Source organism: Aotus nancymaae, unplaced genomic scaffold, assembly GCF_030222135.1.
Source record: "Aotus nancymaae isolate 86718 unplaced genomic scaffold, 86718_ANA_hifiasm-v0.15.2.pri h1tg000011l, whole genome shotgun sequence".
Lineage (NCBI taxonomy): Eukaryota > Metazoa > Chordata > Mammalia > Primates > Aotidae > Aotus > Aotus nancymaae.
This window is the reverse complement of record NW_026988422.1, coordinates 30,713,435-30,735,942: the sequence shown is the minus strand read 5'-3', so window position 1 is coordinate 30,735,942 and position 22,508 is coordinate 30,713,435. Positions and strand designations below refer to the sequence as shown.

The window sequence follows — 22,508 nt, the reverse complement described above, 5'->3', positions numbered from 1 at the left end:
TCACATTTAACTGACCAATAGTTTAAAAAAACTTGAAAAATAAGCCATATCACTTTGAAAGTATTTGAATACGTTCTGATATTATATGGATTGAGAAACTAGTTTCGGAAATGAAAAATTTTTACATGCAGTCGAGAGATTTTATATTTATTTTCAAGGATGTTCACTGGAAAATGAAGGTATTCAGAGCTACAACTATTGCTGATTAAGCTAGAAAATTTCATGCCTATTGTAAGCACATGATTTAAGAAGTAAACAAGTGGATAAAAATATGTAATCAACCTATGACATCAAATGAAAATTTCAGAACAAATGTTCATAATGTGCCATTTTTTCAATTGCTTAACACCTCCAAGGGGATTTCAAAGCTAGGCCCTTGAAGGCTCAAGGGTTGCCTGTCTGTTCACAGAAACTTCTGTTATACAAACTGGAATGAGCCTAGTTTTACTTTGAGACACTATTGTGAACTAGTACTGAAGTGAGCCTGATAGAAAATTTTAGAGCTCAAAGAAAAGCTAAGAAATTTGGCTCAAAAATGGGACAGATTGAAACCATTTTTAAAGGAATACAAGACCATAAAGGAGATTGATTCAGGAGAGGAAGACTAGTATCATTTTGAAAAGCTAGACATGAAGCACAAGGTGTGCAATTCTTGTTACAATGATTGAGTATGCTGCTATAACATGAAAGCATGTGCCAAGGTGATAAAAGTATTTCCCTGCATTTTAATTAATTAATTAATTTAGAGACAGGGTCTCACTCTGTCACCCAGGCTGGAGTGCGGTGGCATGGGTCTCAGTCACCCAGACTGCAGTGTATGGGTTACTGCAGCCTCAAACTCCTTAGCTCAAGGGATCCTCCCTTCTCAGCCTCCCAAGTAGCTGGGACTAGAGGCACGCACCATCATGCCCCAGTAGTTTTCTTTCAATTTTTCTAGAGACAGGGTCTTGCTATGTTGCCGGGCTGGTCTCAAACTTCTGGCCTCAAGCCATGTTCTTGAGCCTCAGCCTCCCAAAGTACTAGGACTACAGACATGAGCCATTGCATCCAGCTTTCCTTGGATTTTAAGCTGGTGGTGACATTGTTTTATACCAAGTTGCATATGAAAGAGATATTTTCCTTTAAAAATTATATCAGAACCAGTGGGAGAAATAGAACAACTAAAGGACGTTTGGAGCTTCATGCTTGAGAAGAACACACATTGTGAATTTTGAAACACCTCCTATGATTAAGGTGTTATGGCAAAAAAAGCGAAACCTTGAGAAAGTTAGCAATTTAGTAGACTTTCTATATTCCACTTATCAAAGAGAAATTTTGCTCAGCTAATTTACAGTATGCAGCCATGGTAGCTAAGTAGATTATTCCATCATGGTTTCCCATGACTGAGTTGCCTTATAAAAAAACCCAGGCACAGATAATTCTGAAATGGATGCATTTCTTGGGCAGCATTTCAAAACTAATTTATTGCTTTCTTCAAATGATTAATAATGGAAGGTTTTATGGGTAGGGAGCCCATCAGAATCATACAAATCATGGGCTACTGACCCAAAAGTCTACAAGAGCCAGGGGGGTAAATAATGTGTGAAGGACGCAGACTTCAGAATAGTGGAGACTGACAAACTAACAAAAGACTACACCAAACAGAGGAGCAGCCATCATTCAGTCCCAGTGAACAACTGGACCTAATGCCCTAGGGTACAGAGTGATGATGGGTCAAGAGTCATGACAGAACCTTTATTGCTGCCATGTGGGAATGGAAGCCCTGGGGTGACAGATCTGATTATTCAAAACAAAAAAAAACTTAGAAATCCAGCTGTTCACATAAAATACCCAGATTTTTATGTGAAATCTCTCAGTTGTAAATGTTGGCAACCAGTTTTTATTTGTAACATATTATTATTGTTACAGAGACCAATACACAAGCATTGTATAAAAACAGAAAATGGGCCAGGTGCAGTGGCTCATGCCTGTAATCCCAGCACTTTGGGAGGCCAAGACAGTCAGATCGCCTGAGGTCAGGAGATTGAGACCAGCCTGGCCAACATGGTGAAACCCCATCTCTATTAAAAATACAAAAAATTAGCTGGGTGTGGTGGCACACACCTGTAATCCCAGCTATTCAGGAGGCTGAGGCAGGAGAATCACTTGAACCCGGGAGGCAGAGGTTGCAGTGAGCCAAGGTCGCACCACTGCACTGCAGCCCGCAGCAACAGAGTGAAATCCAGTCTCAAAAAAAAAAAAAAAAATCACACTGACTTGCTGAAGAGAAATGGCCAGTTGCCTGCAGAATGCCTCACCTTCTCGATTTGCCCTGTTGCTTCCTCCTAGTGTCCATTAGTTTGTTTCTCTATCCCAAGTATTTTCTGTAAATTGCAAGTTACTTCTTTTTGTGAATGGGAAGCAGTGAGAATATATACAAGGTTGAGTTACACATCTGCATCACACCAGAACTGGTTTACCATTAGTGATGCTAAGACTGACTTCGGGAAATGGGCAATGACACTTGGTCTGGTCCCTCCAACATAGTTACATTTACAGCCTCATGACTGTAAACTGAGCCAGGTGAGGTGGCTTATCCCTGTAATCCCAGCACTTTGCAAGGCCAAGGCAGGAGGATGGCTTGAACCTGGGAGTTTGAGACCAGCCTGGACAACATGGCAAAACCTTGTCTCTACAAGAAGTACAAAAAGTAGCTGGGTGTGGTAATACGTGCCTGTAGTCTCAGCTACTTGGCAGACTGAGGTGGGAGGATCACTTGAGCCTGGGACGTCAAGGCTGCAGTGAGCTGTGATCATACTGTAAATTGTGTGGTGTTGCTTAGCACTGTATAAGTGTCCACTTGTCCACCAACCATTTCACCTGGCTTTTTTTGACACAAATTAATGATCTTTGCCAGATCTGGATCACCTGAGGTCAGGAGTTCAAGACAAGCCTGGCCAACATGGTGAAACCCTGTCTCTACTAAAAATACAAAAAGTAGAGACAGGTGTGGTAGCGTGCGCTTGTAATCCCAGCTACTTGGGAGATTGAGGCAGGAGAATCACTTGAACTCGGGAGGCAGAGGTTGCAGTGGGACAAGATGGTGCCATTGAACTCCAGCCTAGGCACCAAGAGTGAAACTCCATCTCAAATAAATAAATAATCTTTGCTAGAATCAATAATTTTATTAACACTCCACAAAATGTTGTTTTTCAATTCTATCACTTCTACATTTATTAGCTGGCATTTTCCTTTCCGCAACTAGGGTTCTAATTAATATTATTTTATTTTAGTTTTAGTTTTTATTTTGTAGAGGCAAGGTCTCACTATGTTGTGCAGGCTGTTCTTGAACTCCTGGGCTCAATCCATCCTCCTGCCTAAGCCTCTGAGTGCTGGGATTTCAGGCATGAGCCATCACACCTAGCCCCTAATTAATATTATTTTTAAAATAACTCCAAGTGGGCCAAACTCAGTGCATTTCAAGGCTGGATTTAGCTTGCTGGTTACCATCTTTGGATCTACAATCTAAGCTGGACAGTCTAACCTATCATCGCTCTGTACCCTGTGGTATTAAACCTTTTTATTTTTATTTATTTATTTATTTTGAGATGGAGTCTTGCTGTGTTGTCCAGGCTGGAGTGCAGTGGCAAGATCTCAGCTCACTGCAATCTCAGCCTCCTGAGTTCAAGCAATTCTCCTGCCTTAGCCTCTGAGTAGCTGGGATTACAAGCTCACACCACCACGCCCAGCTAATTTTTGGTTTTCAGTAGAGACAGGATTTCACCATATTGGCCAGGCTAGTCTCAAACTCCTGACCTCAAGTGATCTGCCTGCCTCAGCCTCCCAAAGTGCTGGGATTACAGGCATGAGCTACCATGCCCAGCCTTTTAAAATATTTTAAATAGAGATGGGGTCTTGTTATGTTGATCAGGCTGGCTTCAAGCGAGCCTCCCATCTCGACCTCCCAAAGTGCTGGGATTACAAGCATGAGCCACCATGCCCGGCCTTTTGTTTCTAATAATCAATTACTTTGCAATTGTTGACATGTTGCTTGTAATCTTTTCAAGTCATTTTATGCGTGCATTTGTCTCCCTGGCTAGACTGTGACCTCCTCAAGGACAGGGACTCTCTTTCTTTCATCATTGTATTTCCTTTGCTTCTCCTAATGTGCTTTATTTTATTTTAGCCAGAGTCTCACTCTGTCACCTAGGCTGGAGAGAGGTGGTGTGATCTCAGCTCACTGCAACCTCCATCTCCTGGACTCAAGCTAGTTTCATGCCTCAGCCTCCTGAGTAGCTGGGACTACAGGTGCAAGCCACCACACCCAGCTAATTTTTGTGTTTTTATTAGAGACATGGATTTCACCATGTTGGCCAGGCTGGTCTTGAACTCCTGATCTCAAATGATCCACCCACCTTGGCCTCCCAAAGTGCTGAGATTACAGGTGTGAGTCACTGCATCCAGCCTGTTTCTCCTAGTGTGCTTTTAAAGGTACTTTGACTACTGCTAGTCCTAATGAACAAAAAAAGCATCAGTAAGAACCAGAAGTTTTCATCATTGCTGCTTGTGTTCCCTGGCTTTTCCACTAAAAGTTTCCTTAATTCACTATCATAATGAAGTGCTTATCTTGTTTACAATAAGTAAACCTTTATAGTTTACTTGTGCTGTGGGAATCTCTATGAAAGGGCATGGGAGGGAGGAAGGTAAATAGCCCTTATCAGTCTTCAAAAGTTGGAAAGTCATTATCCAGCTGTGTGACTCTGGGAAAATCACATCATCACTCAGTTTCTATTTCTTCATTTAGTAAAATGAGATGACTGGGTTATCTCTAAAATCACATCCCACTTGGCTTGAACCTTTCAGGCCTGACTAGTATCTTTTACCATCACTCCCTGCTTAGAGGTACCCTGGTTCCCTTCACGTGGATTAGAACTATCCTTTCATGTAAGGTCAAGTGTAGGTGAAAGGACACCCACAGTAAACAGAATTTGTCTCTGATGGCTCTCCTATCATTACAGTTATTCTGGTCTAATCTATACATCCCAGTAAAGATTTGCTCATGTTTGCAAAGTAAAACTTCAGGCCTTCACAACTGGTGCCAAGTGTGGATATTCCAAAGGCCCTATAGAAGCAAGAGACCCATTCTTAGGTCTTCCTCACTCTAAAGTAGGACAGGGCAGAGAAGACTGAGATTGGTTAGACTCTTGTCATAGAACTTCACCATAAGGGCTCTGAATGACCCCAGACCAGCTTTGGGGGCATGGGAGCTTCTAAATCACAAAACTAAACAATGCCTTAGCTTACCTGTTCCTTCTAATCTTCTTATTTCAGCCTATGCCTCTCCTTTCTGGGTTTGTTTGCTTTTTTCCTTAAGCCACAGGGTCTCACTCTGTCACCCAGGCTGGAGTACAGTGGTACCATCATGGCTCAGTACAGCATGAACCTCCCAGGCTCAAGTGATCCTCCCACCTCAGCCTCCAGAGTAGTTGAACTACAGATGCACACCACACCTGTATTGCAGGGTCAAGGCCCCACTGTGTTGCCCAGGCTGGTCTTGAACTCCTGGACTCAAGCAATCCTCCCACCTCAGCCTTCCAAAGTGCTGGGATTACAGGCATGAGCCACAGTGCCTGCCCATGGCCATCCTTTTCCTCTTTTATTCCCTTCTTTATAGGTACAATCTGAAGGTTCTCATCCAACTAGTTTTCTTTTTTTTTTTGGAGATGGAGTCTCACTCTTTCGCCCAGGCTGGAGTGCAGTGGTGTGATCTCAGCTCACTGCAACCTCATCCTCCTGGGTTCAAGTGATTCTCCTCCCTCAGCCTCCAGAGTAGTTGGGATTACAGGTGTGTACCACCACACCCAGCTAATTTTTGTATTTTTTGTGGAGATTGGGTTTCACCATGTTGGTCAGGCTGGTCTCGAACTCCTGACCTTGTGATCCGCCTGCCTCAGCCTCCCAAAAAGCTGGATTACAGGTGTGAGCCACCACACCCGGCCCAACTGGCTTTATGTGCTTGGAAGTAAGTCTTTCTCTACATCTTCCTTGGCTGAGGACACTCTATAGCCTGATTATAAATGGCAACTTACCATTTCCCTGGCTCTGAAAGCTCCAGGTGGTAGAGTGGGAGACAGTTAAGTCTCTAAAGAATAAGGCAGAGAGAGAACCATCACTAGCTTTATTCTTTTTCTTGTTTTTTTTTTTTTTTTGAGATGGAGTTTTGCTCTTATTGCCCAGGCTGGAGTGCAATGGCATAATCTTGGCTCATGCAACCTCTGCTTCCCAGGTTCAAGCGATTCTCTTGCCTCAGCCTCCCAAGTAGCTGGGATTATAGGCTCCCTCTACCATGCCTGGCTAATTTTTGTGTTTTTAGTAGAGATGGGTTTTCACCATGTTGACCAGGCTGATCTTGAACTCCTGACCTCAGGTGATCTACCTGTCTCAGCCTCTCAAAGTGCTGGGATTACAGATGTGAGCCACTGCGCCTGGCCACCAACTTTATTCTTGATAACCCATTCAGGCCTGTGGTAAATAGGGCTGGCCAGAGCAAAGAGCTAAAGACTGTAGTCAAAGCCTAACCCTTGTGCTGTGACTGTCATCTAAGAAGACAGAGTAGATCCATAATTCCTCTATTTTCCCCATTTCTGCATCTCAGAACTAGTGGTTGTTGATTAAATCAGTTGGCAAGTTGGCCAAACAAGGTCTACCTTTTGCTATATACTTGGCGGCACCCTAAGAATCTTTCATCAACAACTGTAAATACTAAACAGAAATATTGAGGAGGATTAGTCTCCCAGTAAATAGGAAGAAAAGACACTCTTGTGATGCAGGGTACACCTGGGAGCCTGCCAGTGATGGTGTTGGGGTGGCTGGGACTGCTCTTTTGTCATGGCCTGCCCTTATCAGCTGTTGTCATTCATTTTTCCTCAGGAAGAAGTAGCCTCGGTGGCAAGAACAGTGTTGGGGAGCCTGAGGCTAGGCCAATCAGCACAGACCTAGAAAGGAATGAGTCAGATCAGGAACAGAAGAGGCCAAAATCAGAGTAAGAAACAAAGGGTCAGGAGCTGAGCACAGCAGCTCATCCTTCTAATCCCAGTGACTCAAGAAGCCAAGGTGGGAGATCACTTGAGGCCAAAAATTCAAGACCAGCCTGGACAACATAGCAAGATGCTGTCTGTAAAAAATTTTTTTTTAAACTTAGGCAAGCATAGTGGTACACACCTGTAGTCCCAGCTGAGGTGAGAAGATTGTTTCAGTGCAGGAGTTCAAGGTTGCCGTAAGCCATAATTGGGATGCTCCACTCTAACCTGGACAACAGAGTGAGACTCCCAACTCTTTGGTTTTTTTTTTTTTTTTTTGAGACGGAGTCTCGCTCTGTAGCCAGACTGGAGTGCAGTGGCTTGATCTCAGCTCACTGCAACCTCTGCCTCCTGGGTTCAAGTGATTCTCCTGCCTCAGCCTTCTGAGTAGCTGGGATTATAGGTGCACACCACCGGACCCACCTAATTTTTATATTTTCAGTAGAGACGGGGTTTCATCATGTTAGCCAAGATGGTCTTGATCTCCTGACCTCAGGTGATCTGCCCGCCTCGGCCTCCCAAAGTGCTGGGATTACAAGGATTACAGGTGTGAGCCACTGCACCTGGCCAAGACTCCCAACTCTTAAAAGAAGAGATGTGGGGCTCAGTGGCTCATGACTATAATCCCAAGGTAGGCGGATCACCTGAGGTTAGGAGTTTGAGACCAGCCTAGCCAACATGGCGAAACCCCATTCTCTACTAAAAATACAAAAGTTAGCCAGGTGTGGCGGTGCCTGCCTATAATCCCAGCTACTCAGTAGGTGGAGGCAGGAGAATAACTTGAACCTAGGAGGCAGAGGTTGCAGTGAGCTGAGATCATATCACTGCACTCTAGCCTGGGCAAAAGAGTGAGACTCTGTCTCCAAAAACAAACAAACAAAAAAAACCTGATGGGACAGATGTAAAGTTATGCAAGCTTGTCTGGATTTCCCATCATAGGGTCTTTGTATTCACTTATTTAATAATTCAGAAGATGCAATCTCAGCTGAACAAGCAGTATTCGGTTTCAGAACATTTCTCTCTCCAACAAGGTGCATTTCTCCCTCCGGCACTCATTGTATGAATCTGAACTCTTTCCCTCTCACTTAGAGGTCTCTTCTATGTATTTCCCAGGTCGGCTGGCATAGTCATCTTAGAATAGTCCCCAATTGTGGAATTTCTGTTCTCAGGAGTCATCATTTCCAGTATGAAACTCACTGAGTGACAGAAAATGAAGACTAAAGATCAAAGATTGCTAGATTAATTTGCCTAAAACCAATTCACCTAAAGCCAATTAGTCTAAAATAAATATTTATCAAATCTGCAGCATTTCAAAAGGATTTAGCAGATTCACCCTTTTACTTTTTATTACTGTTGTCTGTATAATCTTTAATTGTAAGTCAACTGAATATGCCTCATGCCTATTTAAGATATACTGGCATTTTAATAGTAGGAATGTAGAAGTTAGACCAAAGCATCAAAATCACATTGAACTCCATTGCATTTTTCAAGGCATTTAATTTGTAAAGGAATATTGGATTAAGAAACAAAAAAAATGATACACAAAATGTCTGCACCAATTGTATTTATTGCTAGAAACTTTAAACTTTTTAAAAAAGTTTTTGAAAAGTAGATAACATAGAAAAAGACATCCATAAAGGTAGGAAGCAATCTCATCATTCACAAAGTGCTGCAAATTTGATAAATTTATGTTGCTGATAATAACTCAAAAGTACTCTTGGATGAATAGATATAAATCCTTGAAATACCCAAAGCATGACAAAAAATAATAGGACACCTAAATGGATATAAACACGCCAAAATAGGAATTGAGCTTTTGGCAAATTAGTCATTAAGTCATTCACTTTAAGCAAACAAATTTTCAGTAAATTGGTTTTAAGAGATCTAGCTTTAGGTGAACTAATTTCAGGCAAACTGACTAGTACCAAACCAGTGTTTTGCTCCCTCCAGTTCTCCCCAACTCTAGTTTTGGGATTGTGATGGACACAAGCTGGGGCCACTCTGAGAGGTGGCAGGTGAGCTACTGCTAGGAAACCAAGTATAAGAGTGACCTGAGAAGAGAGTAAGAGTGTGAGAGAGTGTGAGAGTGTGTGTGTGTGTGTGTGTGTGTGTATGAACACACCCATTACCTCCCCCAGCCAAGGAGAAGAGCAACCAAGTACAAGCACTCACCTAGCCTCCCCAGACCCACGTGAGTCCCTGAGAAACAAGAAATACAGGCAAGCCCACTCAGAGCTGGTCCCCATTCTCAGCAGATAGATGAGGAGCTCTCCTAGTCCTTAGAAGAAGGCCAAGAAATAACTCGTTAATGAGGTTCAGAGTTTCTACCTCTTTATCCAGATACAGGTGCTTACAGTGGTAAGCACCTGGAAGACACCCTATCTGACACCATGTGTCACAAAAAAGCGAGGAGCTTAAATTTGGTTGCCTAGCAGGACCTCACCACCCTAGAACTGCCACCTCTCAGAGGGGTCCCACACTGCATCAACCACAACCCCAAAACTCTGGGGTTTAGGGGAGCTGAAGGGAGCAATACACTTTGATTTGTTTCTAGTCAGTTTCGTTGAAACTAGTTGATTTAAAGCTAGGTCCTCTACTCTTGGAATCTGGGACCAGAACATTGCATGATTCATAAACAATCACATACTAGGCCAGACACAGTGGCTTACACCTGTAATCCCAGCACTTTGGAAGGCCAAGGTGGGAGGATTGCTTGAGCCCAGGAATTCAAGACTAGCCTTGGCAACATGGTGAGATCCCATCTCTAAAACAAACAAAAAGATACAGAATCAGATGTTGAGAAAGTACTGGAACCCCCCTGTGTGTGCCTAAGCTCAGGCTGCACACATGAAAAAAGGCCAGTCACCCCCACCCTGGTAAATTAAAGTTTCTCCTCCACAATTCATTTGGAATGTCATGATCTTTGGGTCTCTGGCCTTGGGGTCCTCCCCAGAGGACTCTTCTGCCAGGCCTGTAGAGTGCATTATTTGCCTTGGCTGGCCTCAGAGGGGCCCACTGGCCAGAGCAGTTTGTCAGCGGTGGTGATGGCAGCAGCAGTGACTGAAGCTCAGATATAGTTGGCAGGGGGCTGTCGGGCATTGAGCCGTTGCATGTGGCAGCCATGGCAGAGCAAGTGCCCATCCAGAGGGAAACAGCAGCAGCCTTCCTCATCACTCAGCTGCATCCGGCAGTCCTAGGGAAGAAGGTACCTAATTCACCTCAGCCCAGGCGCCTTGGACACTGAGGGCATCTTAGGAGTCTGCCCTGCTCAACACCTGACTCCTAATAACTGGAAGAAATGGTTGGGGAGGGAAGGATGGAAGGGATGGAAGGGCAATCTGAGAAAATATTGATACCTCAGCTGGACACCAGGTGTCGCTGCTGCAGCAGAAATACTGACACAAGCCTGTCTTTACAGCAGTTTAACCAGAGACCCTAGCCTTAGAAAGTCCTGACTCTGGAAGAGACAGATTCAGAAAGGACTAAGCAACTTGGACCAGAGAGAGTGGCTGGAGGATAAGAAAGAGACTGAAGATAGGTCACGGTACCTTTCTGGTTTCCCATGCCCTCCACCTCTCCCCAAGATATCTGGTTGTTGTAGGACTTGACTCCTCCCCTCTCCCCAATTCCACTTCCGCTCCAGCACTTCTGAATCCCAACACTCACCTCACAGTGGTAGCACTCAAAGTGATAATCCCGGTCCATGGATATCACCCTCACGATGTCCTCGCAGCCCTGAAACATGCAGATGCCCATGGAGATGAGAGCAGCATGTTGCCTCACCTCTACCCTTCCCCCATATACAGCCCCTCCTACCCCATGGGAAGATCACACAAATGCCCCAGAGCCTCTCTGCAATCACCTGTAGCTTTAAGATGCCTCTGCAAATCCTACCAGAACTCTCCTCATCTCCTTCACTGGGCTGCCCCCATCTGTACAAAAGCCCTGGCCTTACCTACGTCTTCCAGTTGTGGGGGAAGCATAGGGAAGGGAAAGGGACAAGAGGCATAAATAAAGTAGGCTAGGCTGGGAACAAGGGGCTGCAACAATATCTGGTCCTCACTGGCTTTGGCTTCTCTCCACAGGCACATCCTGTACACATAGCTTAAATCATTTCCAACCCCCTCCTGCCAGTATTGAGGATTCTTCCCACCTTTTTCCAGCCCCTACATCTACAGTCTGGTGACCTCGACCTCAGAGAAAGTCTCCTCCTCTGGACTGGGATAGACGATATGGAGTCTGGGCCCAATTTGGCTTTCAGACATGTCCAGGCCCGGATGTTAGGGTCAGGGTGGTGACCTCAAGAGGCAGAGTCACACGGGAATCTTCAGAGTACATTCCTCGGCACTATCACTTCCGGCGGGAGGCTGGGCAGCATGTCCCTATTCCCTCCCCAGAGACAGTGGCACTGGCTGTCCTGAAGGAGAACCCAGACATACTGACCTCAGAGGGGAGGATGGGTTGGCCACAGGCTGCACACTTAGGAGCATAATTTCTGAAAGAGAGAGGGCAGAGATGAGCTGAGGTTGGGGGATCCCTGGACCCAGTTCCACACTGCATCCCAAGGGATGGACTCACTTGTGGTAGTCGGTGACACAGTACACTTGGTTGGAGAAGTCCACCGTGAAGGGGATGCCATCCAGGCACTTGTTGCAAACAATGCATCGGAAACAGCCTGGGTGATAGGACTTCCCCATTGCCTGTAGGATCTGGCTCATGGGGTAGCAAGAGAATCAGTCTCCCTCCAGTCCCAGCTCTTCAGCTGCTCATTATGCTCCTTACTATCCCATTAACCTCATCCAACCCACTGCTATCCTCCTAAAACAATGCTATGTAATGTGGGGGAAGTAAGAAGTTTTAAAATGGAGGCAGAAATCCTGAAAAATGCCTGAGAGAACATTCAGGACAGTAGTTTTTGTTTTTTTTTTTTTTTTTTTTTTTTTTTGAGTCGGAGTTTCGCTCTTGTTACCCAGGCTGGAGTGCAATGGCGCGATCTCGGCTCACCGCAACCTCCGCCTCCCGGGTTCAGGCAATTCTCCTGCCTCAGCTTCCTGAGTAGCTGGGATTACAGGCACGCGCCACCATGCCCAGCTAATTTTTTTGTATTAGTAGAGACGGGGTTTCACAATGTTGACCAGGATGGTCTCGATCTCTTGACCTCGTGATCCACCCGCCTCGGCCTCCCAAAGTGCTGGGATTACAGGCTTGAGCCACCGCGCCCGGCCAGGACAGTAGTTTTTAACCCTGGTTGCCTATCAGGATCACCTAGGGAGCTTTCAAAAACATCAATGCTTTGGCCCTCCTCCAGACCTATTATCACAATCTCTGGTGATGGGATCCAAACGCTGTATTTTTTTTTTTAGTTCTTCCTAGCTAATATGCTAGGCTACCATGATTGAGAATCGCTGATTTAATCCAATCTCTCTTTTTCTGCAGAAAAGAAAACTAAGTCTCAAGTGATTCTAACCAGTAGCTGAAAGGGGATTAAGACTCAGGACCCCAGGCCAGGCACGGTGGCTCACGCCTGTAATCCAGCACTCTGGGAGGCTGAAACAGGAGGATCACTTGAGGCCAGGAATTCGAGACCAGCCTGGCCAACGTGGCAAAACTCCATCTCTACTAAATATACAAAAATTAGCCAGGCATGGTGGCGCATGCCTGTAGTCCTAGCTACTTGGGAGGCTGAGGCACTAGAATCGCTTGAACCTGGGAGGTGGAGGTTGCAGTGAGTTGAGATCATGCCACTGTTTCGGAGTGAGATGCTGTCTCAAAAAAAAAGGATGCAAGACCCCACACTCCTAGCTCAGGCTGGAAGGCCTGGCTGTGCCTGCAGAATCAGGGAGGGCCAGGTCACAGAAGCCTGGGACGACAAGCTTTGGAGCCCAGACTTGATCCCAAAGGCAGAAGGAAGCCACTGTAAACAGTTGCTCTGGGGAGGAATGGGATGAAAGGCTTCGTCCCTCAACCTTCTCTCAGTATCCATTTAGTCCCTGATTCTACTCCTCAGCTGCACAATGAGAGTCTCAGCTGAAGGCACTTTACTTACCTTCTCCAAAATCAAGTGACCACAGACACAGCATTTCTCAGCTGCCTCCTGAAACCCTGAAAACTAAAGTAAAAGACAAGACAAAGGGAGGCTGTTATCAAACTGAGGATGATGGGTGGAACTCCAATAGGCCACCAAGAAGGGGGTCAGGATGGAAACCAATTCCAGGTCCAGGTGACCCTTACTCACCAGATAATCTTCCTCACAGTACACAGAGCCATTGACACTGTAGAAAGCCTTGCAACGCAAAGTTCGTCCTAGAAACAGCAGAGAAGGGGCTGGAACCTATCCCACAGCCCAGGTGCAAGACTTCTCCCACTCTGGAGTTACTGCTCCCCAATGCTGCATAATATTTTTCAACCTGGACTTTGTGCTTGTCCTCCTAACTGCTGTCTGTCCTTCTTCCCCACACAAAAATTCCATCTGATGCAATTCCAATTTGCTTTGGCTTCATTCCAGCCAACTTCCCCTCTCCTCTCCTCTGCTTGTGGCTCCTCCAGCTCCTGCCTCCTCAACAGTTTCCTAGGGCCCTCCCCTAACAACCCTCCCCTAAACAAATTGCCTTCCTCTCCAGTGCATAGGAAGCCACCTGGGAGAGTGAAGCCAACCACAAGCTGAAATACATGATAAAGGAGCTCTTAATAAGGTGCTATATGATTTGCATAGAGAGAATCACATTGTTACAGGCCTTGCCCTCTGGGATCCTTCAACCTAGAAGTCTCTTTGCCTAAGCATATCTATCCTGTTCTCAGAGCCCTATCTCATTCTACGGACAGACTCCATGGAGGTGAGGACTGCAGTTACTGCAGGAGGACAAAGTGCTCGGTTTGGAAGCAAAGCAGGTCCCCTTTCCTGTTTGTATGAGGCTGCTTCCCTAAGCTTGGAGGGACCCAGAGTTTCTGGGGTAAGAGGCAACACAGGATCTTCTTCTAGCAGACAAGGCAGGACCATTCCCCATGTGACCAACACCCAGGAACTGCTCCCAGGTATCTAAATTGTCAGGGATGGGGGAGGAGTGAGAACAGGTGGAGCATGAGCAATTTTCCCACCTTTGCCTTCTTCCCATCAAAATCCCCACCTTCAGCTGTGTCCAGTTGGTTAGGAAAACTGACTTAGATGCTCATGAGACACAGGGGAGGAAAGAGAGGGAAAGAGATATAGTTGGAAGAGGCCCTATAAACAGAAGGATAGACAGAGATGAGCCTAAAAACCAGGCAGAAACTGGGGGAGTGAGAAAAGCTGAGTGCTGGAGTCAGACAGGCAGATAGGAGATTAAAGGTTTAGCAAAGGAATCAGAATGGGTAAGCAGTGGGGAGGGGGTAATGAGGGAGGTGAGGGGGGGCAGTTAAGGCCGCTGGGAGCATCCCCCCTTCCCAAGTGGGCCTCCTGAGCTAACAGTGGCAGGCATTCCTGGAGCGTGATGTCATCAGCTTGGCATGGCCCGGTGGCCTGCACTCTAGCGAGGTGGCTGAACTCTGACCAGCCAAGAGAAAACCCCCCTCTCCGCCCCCGACAGCTCCCCACTCCCCCAGCCTGCCCCCGCCCTCCCTACATTCCAGTCTTTCACGGTCGCCCCAGGCAACTTGGCTGCCCAAGACCAAGCCCCACCAAGAAGCTGGAGGGCCAGGCGAGTCCAGGATGGGCAAGCAGGGAGGCACGAGGGAGAAACAGAGGTGAGGAAGGAAGGAGGGACTCCAGAAAGGAGACCCACCATGGGGCAGAGAGATCCAGGTAGAGCGTAGACAGGGAAGCAAGAGAGGCAGAGCAGCTGCGGACCTCTAGATACTTGGTGGGGATCCAACAGCTGCTCTGTGAGCAAATGAAGAGGCACAAACTCTCCCCCTGTTCCCCATAGCACTTGTAAGTGTGTATGTGGGCAGGGGAGGGGGGTGCTTGAGTGTTGGGGCTACACTCACCACAAGAGCAGCAGACAAAGCACTGGGTGTGGTAGAGGCTGTCCAGGGCCTGGCAGGCATTGCTCTGCCCATAGATGCCTTTGTTGCACTTGATACAGGTGCCTGAGAAGAGAAAAGAGCGTCACACTTTACTCCCCAGGTCAAAACCAGGGATTCCCAAGCTTTCCTCACTACTCTTTACTGATGTGCCAGGGGTCACAATCTCCCTTTGATGGGCTCCCTTCTGAGAAGAGAAGATAACAGGTAATGGAATACAGCAAGATCTTGGCTAAGCAGATCCATTTTTGTTTAATTACTCAACAGATACAGCACCACTACCTGAGGAAACCTGGAGAAAGTCAAAGATATGGTCCCTGATATTTAAATGCTTAGTTTCTGCTGGGGAGAAAAGACCACACAGGCAAGGTATGATCTTTGCTGCAGTGTGTGGGACGAATGGTCAGAAATGCGGGTCCACAGCAGACTTGAAAAAACTTTCTAGAGAAAGCAGGCTAGGCCCAAAAAGCCTCTCTGGGACTTCAGTTTTTCCCATCAGTCAGATGAGCTGCTGTTCAGTTACAGAATGATTTCTCTCTGCTGCAGACTTCCAAGGATGGAGAAAAGGACCTGGCTCAGCAGAGGGGAACCATGTGAGCATGACTCCTGTGGGGAGGTGGCTACTGAGAATGCAGGGTGTGTTCCAGGAACCAGCGTTGCACAGGAAAAGGGGGAGAGTGGCAAAGCCCCTGATGCCTCCCAGCCACCTTTTATCATGGGAGGAGCACAGAACTGAACTGCTTGCTCTTCCCCAAAATCCCCTGCTAAGATACATACACCTGGCTCTGGCACTCGCCTTTCCTGGGTGTGTTCTTCCCTCCCTCCACTCCCCAATTCCAGGCCCATGAGTGAGGGCTAGGGCCTGTCTTTGGGGAGCAGATCCCAACGGGCCCGCCCCACCTCTCCCCCTCGGCAGGCTGCCACACTCCCTGCCTGTTGGGGCCCATCCCAGTCTTTGCCCAGGGGCTTGGGAGCCTGTGCAGCAGCTGCAGCAACTGATGGGCCCAGGCCTGTCCTGCTCCCACCCTCTGGCAGCTGGGCAAGGCTGAAGCCAAGGAAGAGGGCCCCTACTAGGGGCAGGAAAAGGAGGGTACAGTCAAGCTGGGGCTGGGGGACGCAAGGGGTATGTTGGGGTTCTGTCAAAGGAGGCAACCTGACCCCCAGGGAGAAGGAGCCCTCATCTCTGAATTCGAAATGTGGCTTCCTCATGGAAGTGAAGATCTGCCCTAGATTGCCATGCCAGGAAGTCCTGTCAGAGCCGTTCTTTGGGAAGCCTTGGACATTATGGGAAGACAAAATGAAACTGCTGAGGCAATTCAGCCTCCCCTCCTCTAACCCAGCATATCTACACCTAGGTTCTTCCTGCCATTTTATTATACTTTGAGTTCCTTTCTTCCTTTTGGCTCTAATGGTTCAGCCAAAAAGACTTCTTTACTAGCCACCTCTCCTAGGCCTCAAAACGAAACTGCTAAATGGGGCCTGACATTCAGTCTCCCCTGATCAAAGTGGTTTAGCATCATCTCCTCTGGGCTTTCCTCTCAGGGTGGTTTTGGAGGTGGGGAAGAGAATGGGGGTGGAGGTTGGGGGTAGAACTATGCAGCGCCCTTGTAGCCTGCAGCCCTGCTATCTCTGAACCTCCTACCCAACCATCCCTCCTGGCCGTGTTCCTCTCCCTATTCACTTTTCTAGCCACAGAGTTCTACAGCATGGGGTCCAGGAGTGGGGCATGGGTGGTGAGAAGAGATGCTTGGAAAAGTAAAAGAGGCCCACAGCCCTTAGGGGGTAAGCCTGCCACTTTTTCTAATCACAGTTAGATAAGAAGTTTTGTGTGTAGTACTGCCTGTGAATTTTGGCTAAAAGACCTTCCAAGACCCTAATGGTTCTTCATAGCTAAGACATATACTCAATCAACTCATGAACAGAGTAGGGGGAGGGAGACAGCGACCTGGTTTCCTTAACAGGAGCAGGAAGTAAAGCGCTACTTCTAGCCTGAATTCTGAGAGGTTACGGCCAGAATTCGAGGCCAGGTTATTTCTGGCAGTAACACAGGATCGTTATCCATCCAGAGGTAATGGTGTACCAGTAGTCATGGCTTTTGCCTTGACTTCCGGAGGATGGGGAAATAGAGGCTGGTACTACTGGGACTCTGATTAAATGCCCACGCACGCACCTAGCCAACAGGACTGGGGAGGGACAGCAGTTGGGTCCCTGCTTTCCGTCCCAGGGCGCTCGCTCCATCCTGCCTCCCAGCCTCATTTCCCCGACAGCCGCCACTACTCCGCAAGTGCAAGGGAGCGCCCCCTCATCCCCGAACCCCACCCCTCCGCCACACAGCTGCGGCCGCCCCGCCCGCGGGCACCTGGAGCGCCCGGGCAGGAGTCGGCACGCACGCGGCCAGCCTGCCCCGCCCCCCCACCCGCGCATTCTCTGAATTCCTGCGGGCGGAGCCTGGGCCCGGGTGGGGGCGCGGCACAACCCTCCAGGGGCACCGCAGTGAAGGGGGAAGAAGGATGGGGGGGGATGCGCCCTCACTGCCCCACTTGGTCCCCTCCCTAAGAGGTCTCCTGCCGCGAAAAACTGAGGCTCCAGTGCTTGAGAAACGGACTCAGGAGATTCCAGGAGGGTTGAATTTAGCAGAAATAAGGAGCCCTGGCTCATTTGAAACCCAGTAGGAAGGGGACAGTGCTCTGGGGCAGCCCTCATCCCTCCCTCTACTTTCTTTTGTAGTCCCGAGTCTCCACCTTGGACCTGGGGGACCCCGGGGCACCGGCAGTTTGGGCCGTCGGGGCAGAGTACCCAATGTGATGACAGGTCCCTTCCTGTCCCTAACCACTTCTCTCACTCACCGAAGTAGTCCTCCCTGGTCTCCGGCTCCCGCATCCGGGCCCGGGCAGCCTCCGGAACGAAAGGACCTGGCGGCTCCTCGAGACCCGACGGCTCAATACTAGAGGGTTCCCCGCGGGCGCCGGCTTCTCGCCCACCGGTGCCCACCGTCAGGCGAAGCAACGCTGTAAGCTCGTCCTGGTACCGGGCGCCCGCGGCGCAGTCCCCGTAGCCGGTCACAGAGTGTCGTCCGGGTTGAGCCCCTCGTCTCTCCAAGGGCCCCGCCGCTCCCACTCCAGCCCCGGCTAGAGCTCCAGGGCTGCCCAGAGCCGGGGGATACGAGTGGCGGCTTTCCTGGCAGCCGAACCCCGCGGGCCGCTGAGCGTACAATCGGTCCAGAGCGGCGTGGAGCTCCGGGTAGGCGGACGGGACCCCTCCGGGAGAATAGCCTGCCGGTGCTCCGGCCAGGGGTGGGCCAAAAAGGCACGGCCCCGCGGGCAAGGGGCTCCCGTGGCGCTGGTCGTAGCCCATGCTGATGCCGCTAGTGCGATTGCTGCAGGGCCGGCTCCCTCCAGCTCCGCCAGCCCCCGCCCCGTCCAGCAGCAGGCTGCCCCGGGGACTGGACGGCTTGCTAGCGTCGCTGGCCGAGCTACTGGCAAAGCTGGAGCGGGGGCTTAAGGCCGGGGCCGCGGGCTCCAGCCGAAAATCGGGGGGCAATGACTGAGGTAGAGGCAAGGCCCGGGTGGGCGGCGGCCCCCCAGGAAAGGAACCTTCGTAGCGCGGTGCCTCAAAGGAGCCGCGCTGATTTCGCTCAGCGTCCAGGGAAACTTGCTCCCGGGCTGGCTCCAACGGCTCATCCCCAGGTCCCCCAGTAGCTCCTCGGGGCCCGGACTTCCTAGGTCCCCCCAACCCACTTAGGCGCCCCTTGCCCGGCCCGGGGGTGCCGTCAGACCCAGACCGGCTAGATTCACCCTTTCTGCGGCCGAACTTCTCCAGCAGGCGACTGGCTTTCTCTCCTAACCGCTCCATGCCCTCGGGCCTGGGGCCTCTCGTCCCCTCCCCGCCCAGCACCCTGCAGCGTCTCTGCGGCCGGTTCTCTTTCCGTGCAGCCGGACTCTGGATCCCCAGGGGCACAGGGGAGGCACAGGGGCTTAGCTGGCGGCCCGGATGCCCGGCGCCAGGAATCGCACAGCATCCCCCAGCGGGAGGGGCTGCGTCCCCCCACGCATCTGTGGGTGAGAGGGGCTGGCAGGGCCTCCGGCCGCGGCTGTCCGGTCCGCAGGTCTATCTGTTCACGCGTCGACTAGCCCAACTGCCCCACTCTCCCCGGCCCCCGCCCCCCTCAGTCTCACGCTCGCCGCAGACCGAACTTCTGTCCCAAACTTTTGTCTGCCTGGCCGGATCTACTTTCCCGGGAGGGCGGAGCGCGGTGTGTGCGCGAGCGCCGGGGGTGTTCGCGCAGGGATCGCTGGTGTGTGCAGAAGAGGCGTTGGCGCTAACTGCCCTGGAGGTGGAGGCCCGCGGAATGGACGTGAGAGGTGGGCAGGGGCAGTTGTGGCAGCTGCTCCTACAACACTCAAGAATTGGAACAGGAAAGAGTGGGGGGGGAGGGGTCGGGGACTCTTTGACCGCAGTTGGAATGCGCGGAGGGGCATGGTGGCCATGGTGGAACGTCGCGGCCCGGGACCGGACGACCGGAGGCATGTTCTGTTCTAGCGCCGTGACTTCGTTCCCAGCCTGGGGACTGTGGGAGAGATGGAGAGAGACTGGCACAGAAATGGTGAGACAAGGAGAAAGCCATATAGAGGAAGACAGAAGAAGGCAGATGCATAAAGAAGTTCAGAGACGTGTACGTAAAGACTGCCCTGAAAGACGACGACGAAGCCCACAGAGAGGTGGAAGACAGGTAGCGAAAAGAAGAGCTGGGGAGCAAAGGCGAGTGTGGACGATGCAGAGACCGAAGGGTGCGCAGACAAAGGAAAAGAAAAGCTGTGGTGAAATCCTGTCTCTATGAAAAAACATATTTTATAAATTAAAAAAAAAAAAAAGACAAGCTTGTCCAGAGAGGAGAGCCAAAGAGATAAACTGCAATAAAAAACTTATGTGGACTCAAAAAGTTTTGTGATGGAGAAATTTTGCGTTTGTAAAAGCAGTGAAAAGGAATGAGGAAAATGGGACTAATTTCTACCTTGAGAAGGAGAGAAAGAGATCTAGTGTGTATGCAGAAGCAGTGAAAACGAGTGAGGAAAAGGTTTGGGACTAATCTCTACCTTAAGAATAGGATAGTTAGAGGGATAGACAGACACCCCCTGGTGTTTGGAAATGAGATTTTTAGCAAACGTTTCAGGTGACTATGGAGATCCAAGGCCTGGTTTTAGGGCTAGCGAACACCTTGCCCTGTTGGTTGGTCCACTGAAAACTGGTGATACAGAGTAAGTATTAACTTGAGAGGAAGCAAAGAAAGGCCATGTAGAGGAGATTGCAAGTGAAAATGATCAGGATGGAAAAAAGGCTGATACTATTTTAGAAGGATCAAGAATAAGGAAAAGAGGCCGGGCTCGGTGGCTCACGCCTGTAATCCCAGCACTTTGGGAGGCCGAGGCGGGTGGATCACGAGGTCAAGAGATCGAGACCATCCTGGTCAACATGGTGAAATCCCATCTCTACTAAAAATACAAAAAATTAGCTGGGCATGGTGGTGCGTGCCTGTAATCCCAGCCACTCAGGAGGCTGAGGCAGGAGAATTGCCTGAACCCAGGAGGCAGAGGTTGCGGTGAGCCGAGATCGCGCCATTGCACTCCGGCCTGGGTAACAGGAGCGAAACTCCGTCTCAAAAAAAAAAAAAAAAAAAAAAAGAATAAGGAAAAGAAACCCTGGCTGAGGCGGCTGGGCGAGGTGGCTCACGCCTATAATACCAGCACTTTGGGAGGCCGAGGTGGGTGGATCATGAGGTCAGGAGTTCAAGACCAACCTGACCAACATAGTGAAACCCTGTCTCTACTAAAAATACAAAAATTAGCCAGGCGTGGTGGTACACGCCTGTAGTCCCAGCTACTTGGGAGGCTGAGGCAGAAGAATCGCTTGAACCCGGGAGGCGGAAGTTGCAGTGAGCCGAGATCCTGCCACTGCACTAGAGCGAGACTCCGTCCCCACGCCCCCTCCCCGCCACCCAAAAAGAATCACTTACTTGAACTCGGGAGGCGGAGGTTGCAGTGAGCCGAAATCGGACCACTGCACTACAGCCTGGGTGACAGAGTGAGATTTCGTCTCAAAAATTAAAAAACAAAACAAAACAAAAAAACCAACCAACTAATTTTGCCCAGACTAGAACATCAGGGGCAAGGGGCGGAATAAGTAGAATGGAGAAGGAAAATGACTCCTTTGTATTTAGATAGTAAATGAGTATGAAGATTATATGTAAACAAGTCATGCATATTATTTTCATCTCAACATTTGGAACACCTTTTATAATCTTAGAGTAGCCTTAGGGAATGTGGAAGGAGAAGTAATATCTTTTGGGAAATTAATTTGGCACAAACTATTTGGCTTCTTTGTCCTAGCTGCATTGTCTCCCTGACCTCATCTCTCCTGACATCAGCTTCTCTGTTTCCCTGGTCAAGGCCATAGCTTTTCTAGGATCCTGAGGAGAGTTTCCTACCAGACTGGAAGCAGGGAGGACTCAAAGCACTAGTAACAGAGGGGAGCTATCAGATTGCATCTAGAACCTGATGTGAGTAACATCTTCAGAATTAACCATAATGTTTTCCCTCCTTTCCTGTGTTCAGATGGGAAAGGAGAACCTAGATTCTTCCTTCCAATTAGATCCAAAATATCCACACGACTAGTAATATTTGGAAGCTTTGATCCTTTGGGGTGAGGATGGGAGAATAAATCTTAAGAAACGTTGAGAAGCCATTAAAGGAGGCCCATGCAAGTGTTGGTGGTAACAATGGGCACAATTGGGATGAACAGCCTGTGTTTTCAAGGGATAACTGGAAGCAGAGATGAGTGCAGGGGAAGAAGTAGAAGACACATATGCTAATAGGGCATGCTCCAATAGTGCTCATGACCTCAGGGTGGCCTCTCCACAGTCTGAACTGGAGCTGGGATCTCCAAAGGCCCTTTTCATCCCCCAAGACTTTAATTATAATCTGTATACACAGATGACTCCCTAATCCGTATTTCTAGCCCAGTCTTTCTTAGACTTAAAAACTCAACTGACTGCTAGCATCTCCACTTGGTTGTCTCAGAAGCACCCAATATCCTAAACTGATCTCATTTTCTCTGCCTCATGAAACTGGCTCCTCTACCATTATCTGAGTAAATGGCACAATCCTGTTAGCTGCTTAAACTAGAAATCTGAGCATCAACCCTATGTCCTACTTCTCCCTTAACCTCAAATCCAACCAAGTCCTACCAATCACCAAGTTTTTTTGTTTGTTTTGTTTTGTTTTGAGACAGAGTCTCACTGTGTCCCCCCAGCTGGTCTGTAGTGGTGCGATCTCGGCTCACTGCAACCTCCACCTCCCAGGTTCAGTGATTCTCCTGCCTCAGCCTCCTGAGTAGCTGGGATTACAGGCACGTGCCTCCATACCCAGCTAAATTTTTTTGTCTTTTTAGTAGAGACAG

General features: G+C 48.9%; 1 protein-coding gene across 2 annotated transcripts; it reads right to left on the bottom strand.

The window, feature by feature from the left end:
- Positions 1 to 8,607: 8,607 nt before the first annotated feature.
- AJUBA (ajuba LIM protein) lies at positions 8,608 to 18,958 on the bottom strand. Of its 2 annotated transcripts, XM_012466781.3 has the most exons (8): positions 17,903 to 18,958; positions 15,021 to 15,122; positions 13,294 to 13,361; positions 13,105 to 13,167; positions 11,637 to 11,767; positions 11,502 to 11,553; positions 10,725 to 10,793; positions 8,608 to 10,251 (listed from the first exon to the last, which is right to left on the bottom strand). In XM_012466781.3, exons 1-8 carry the CDS (start codon positions 18,906 to 18,908, stop codon positions 10,126 to 10,128), a joined length of 1,617 nt encoding a protein of 538 aa, XP_012322204.1. In that variant the 5' UTR covers positions 18,909 to 18,958; the 3' UTR covers positions 8,608 to 10,125. The 2 variants fall into 2 exon arrangements, with proteins under 2 accessions (XP_012322204.1, XP_012322212.1); XM_012466789.2 differs by lacking the exons at positions 15,021 to 15,122; positions 17,903 to 18,958 and adding an exon at positions 13,466 to 13,610.
- Positions 18,959 to 22,508: the final 3,550 nt, after the last annotated feature.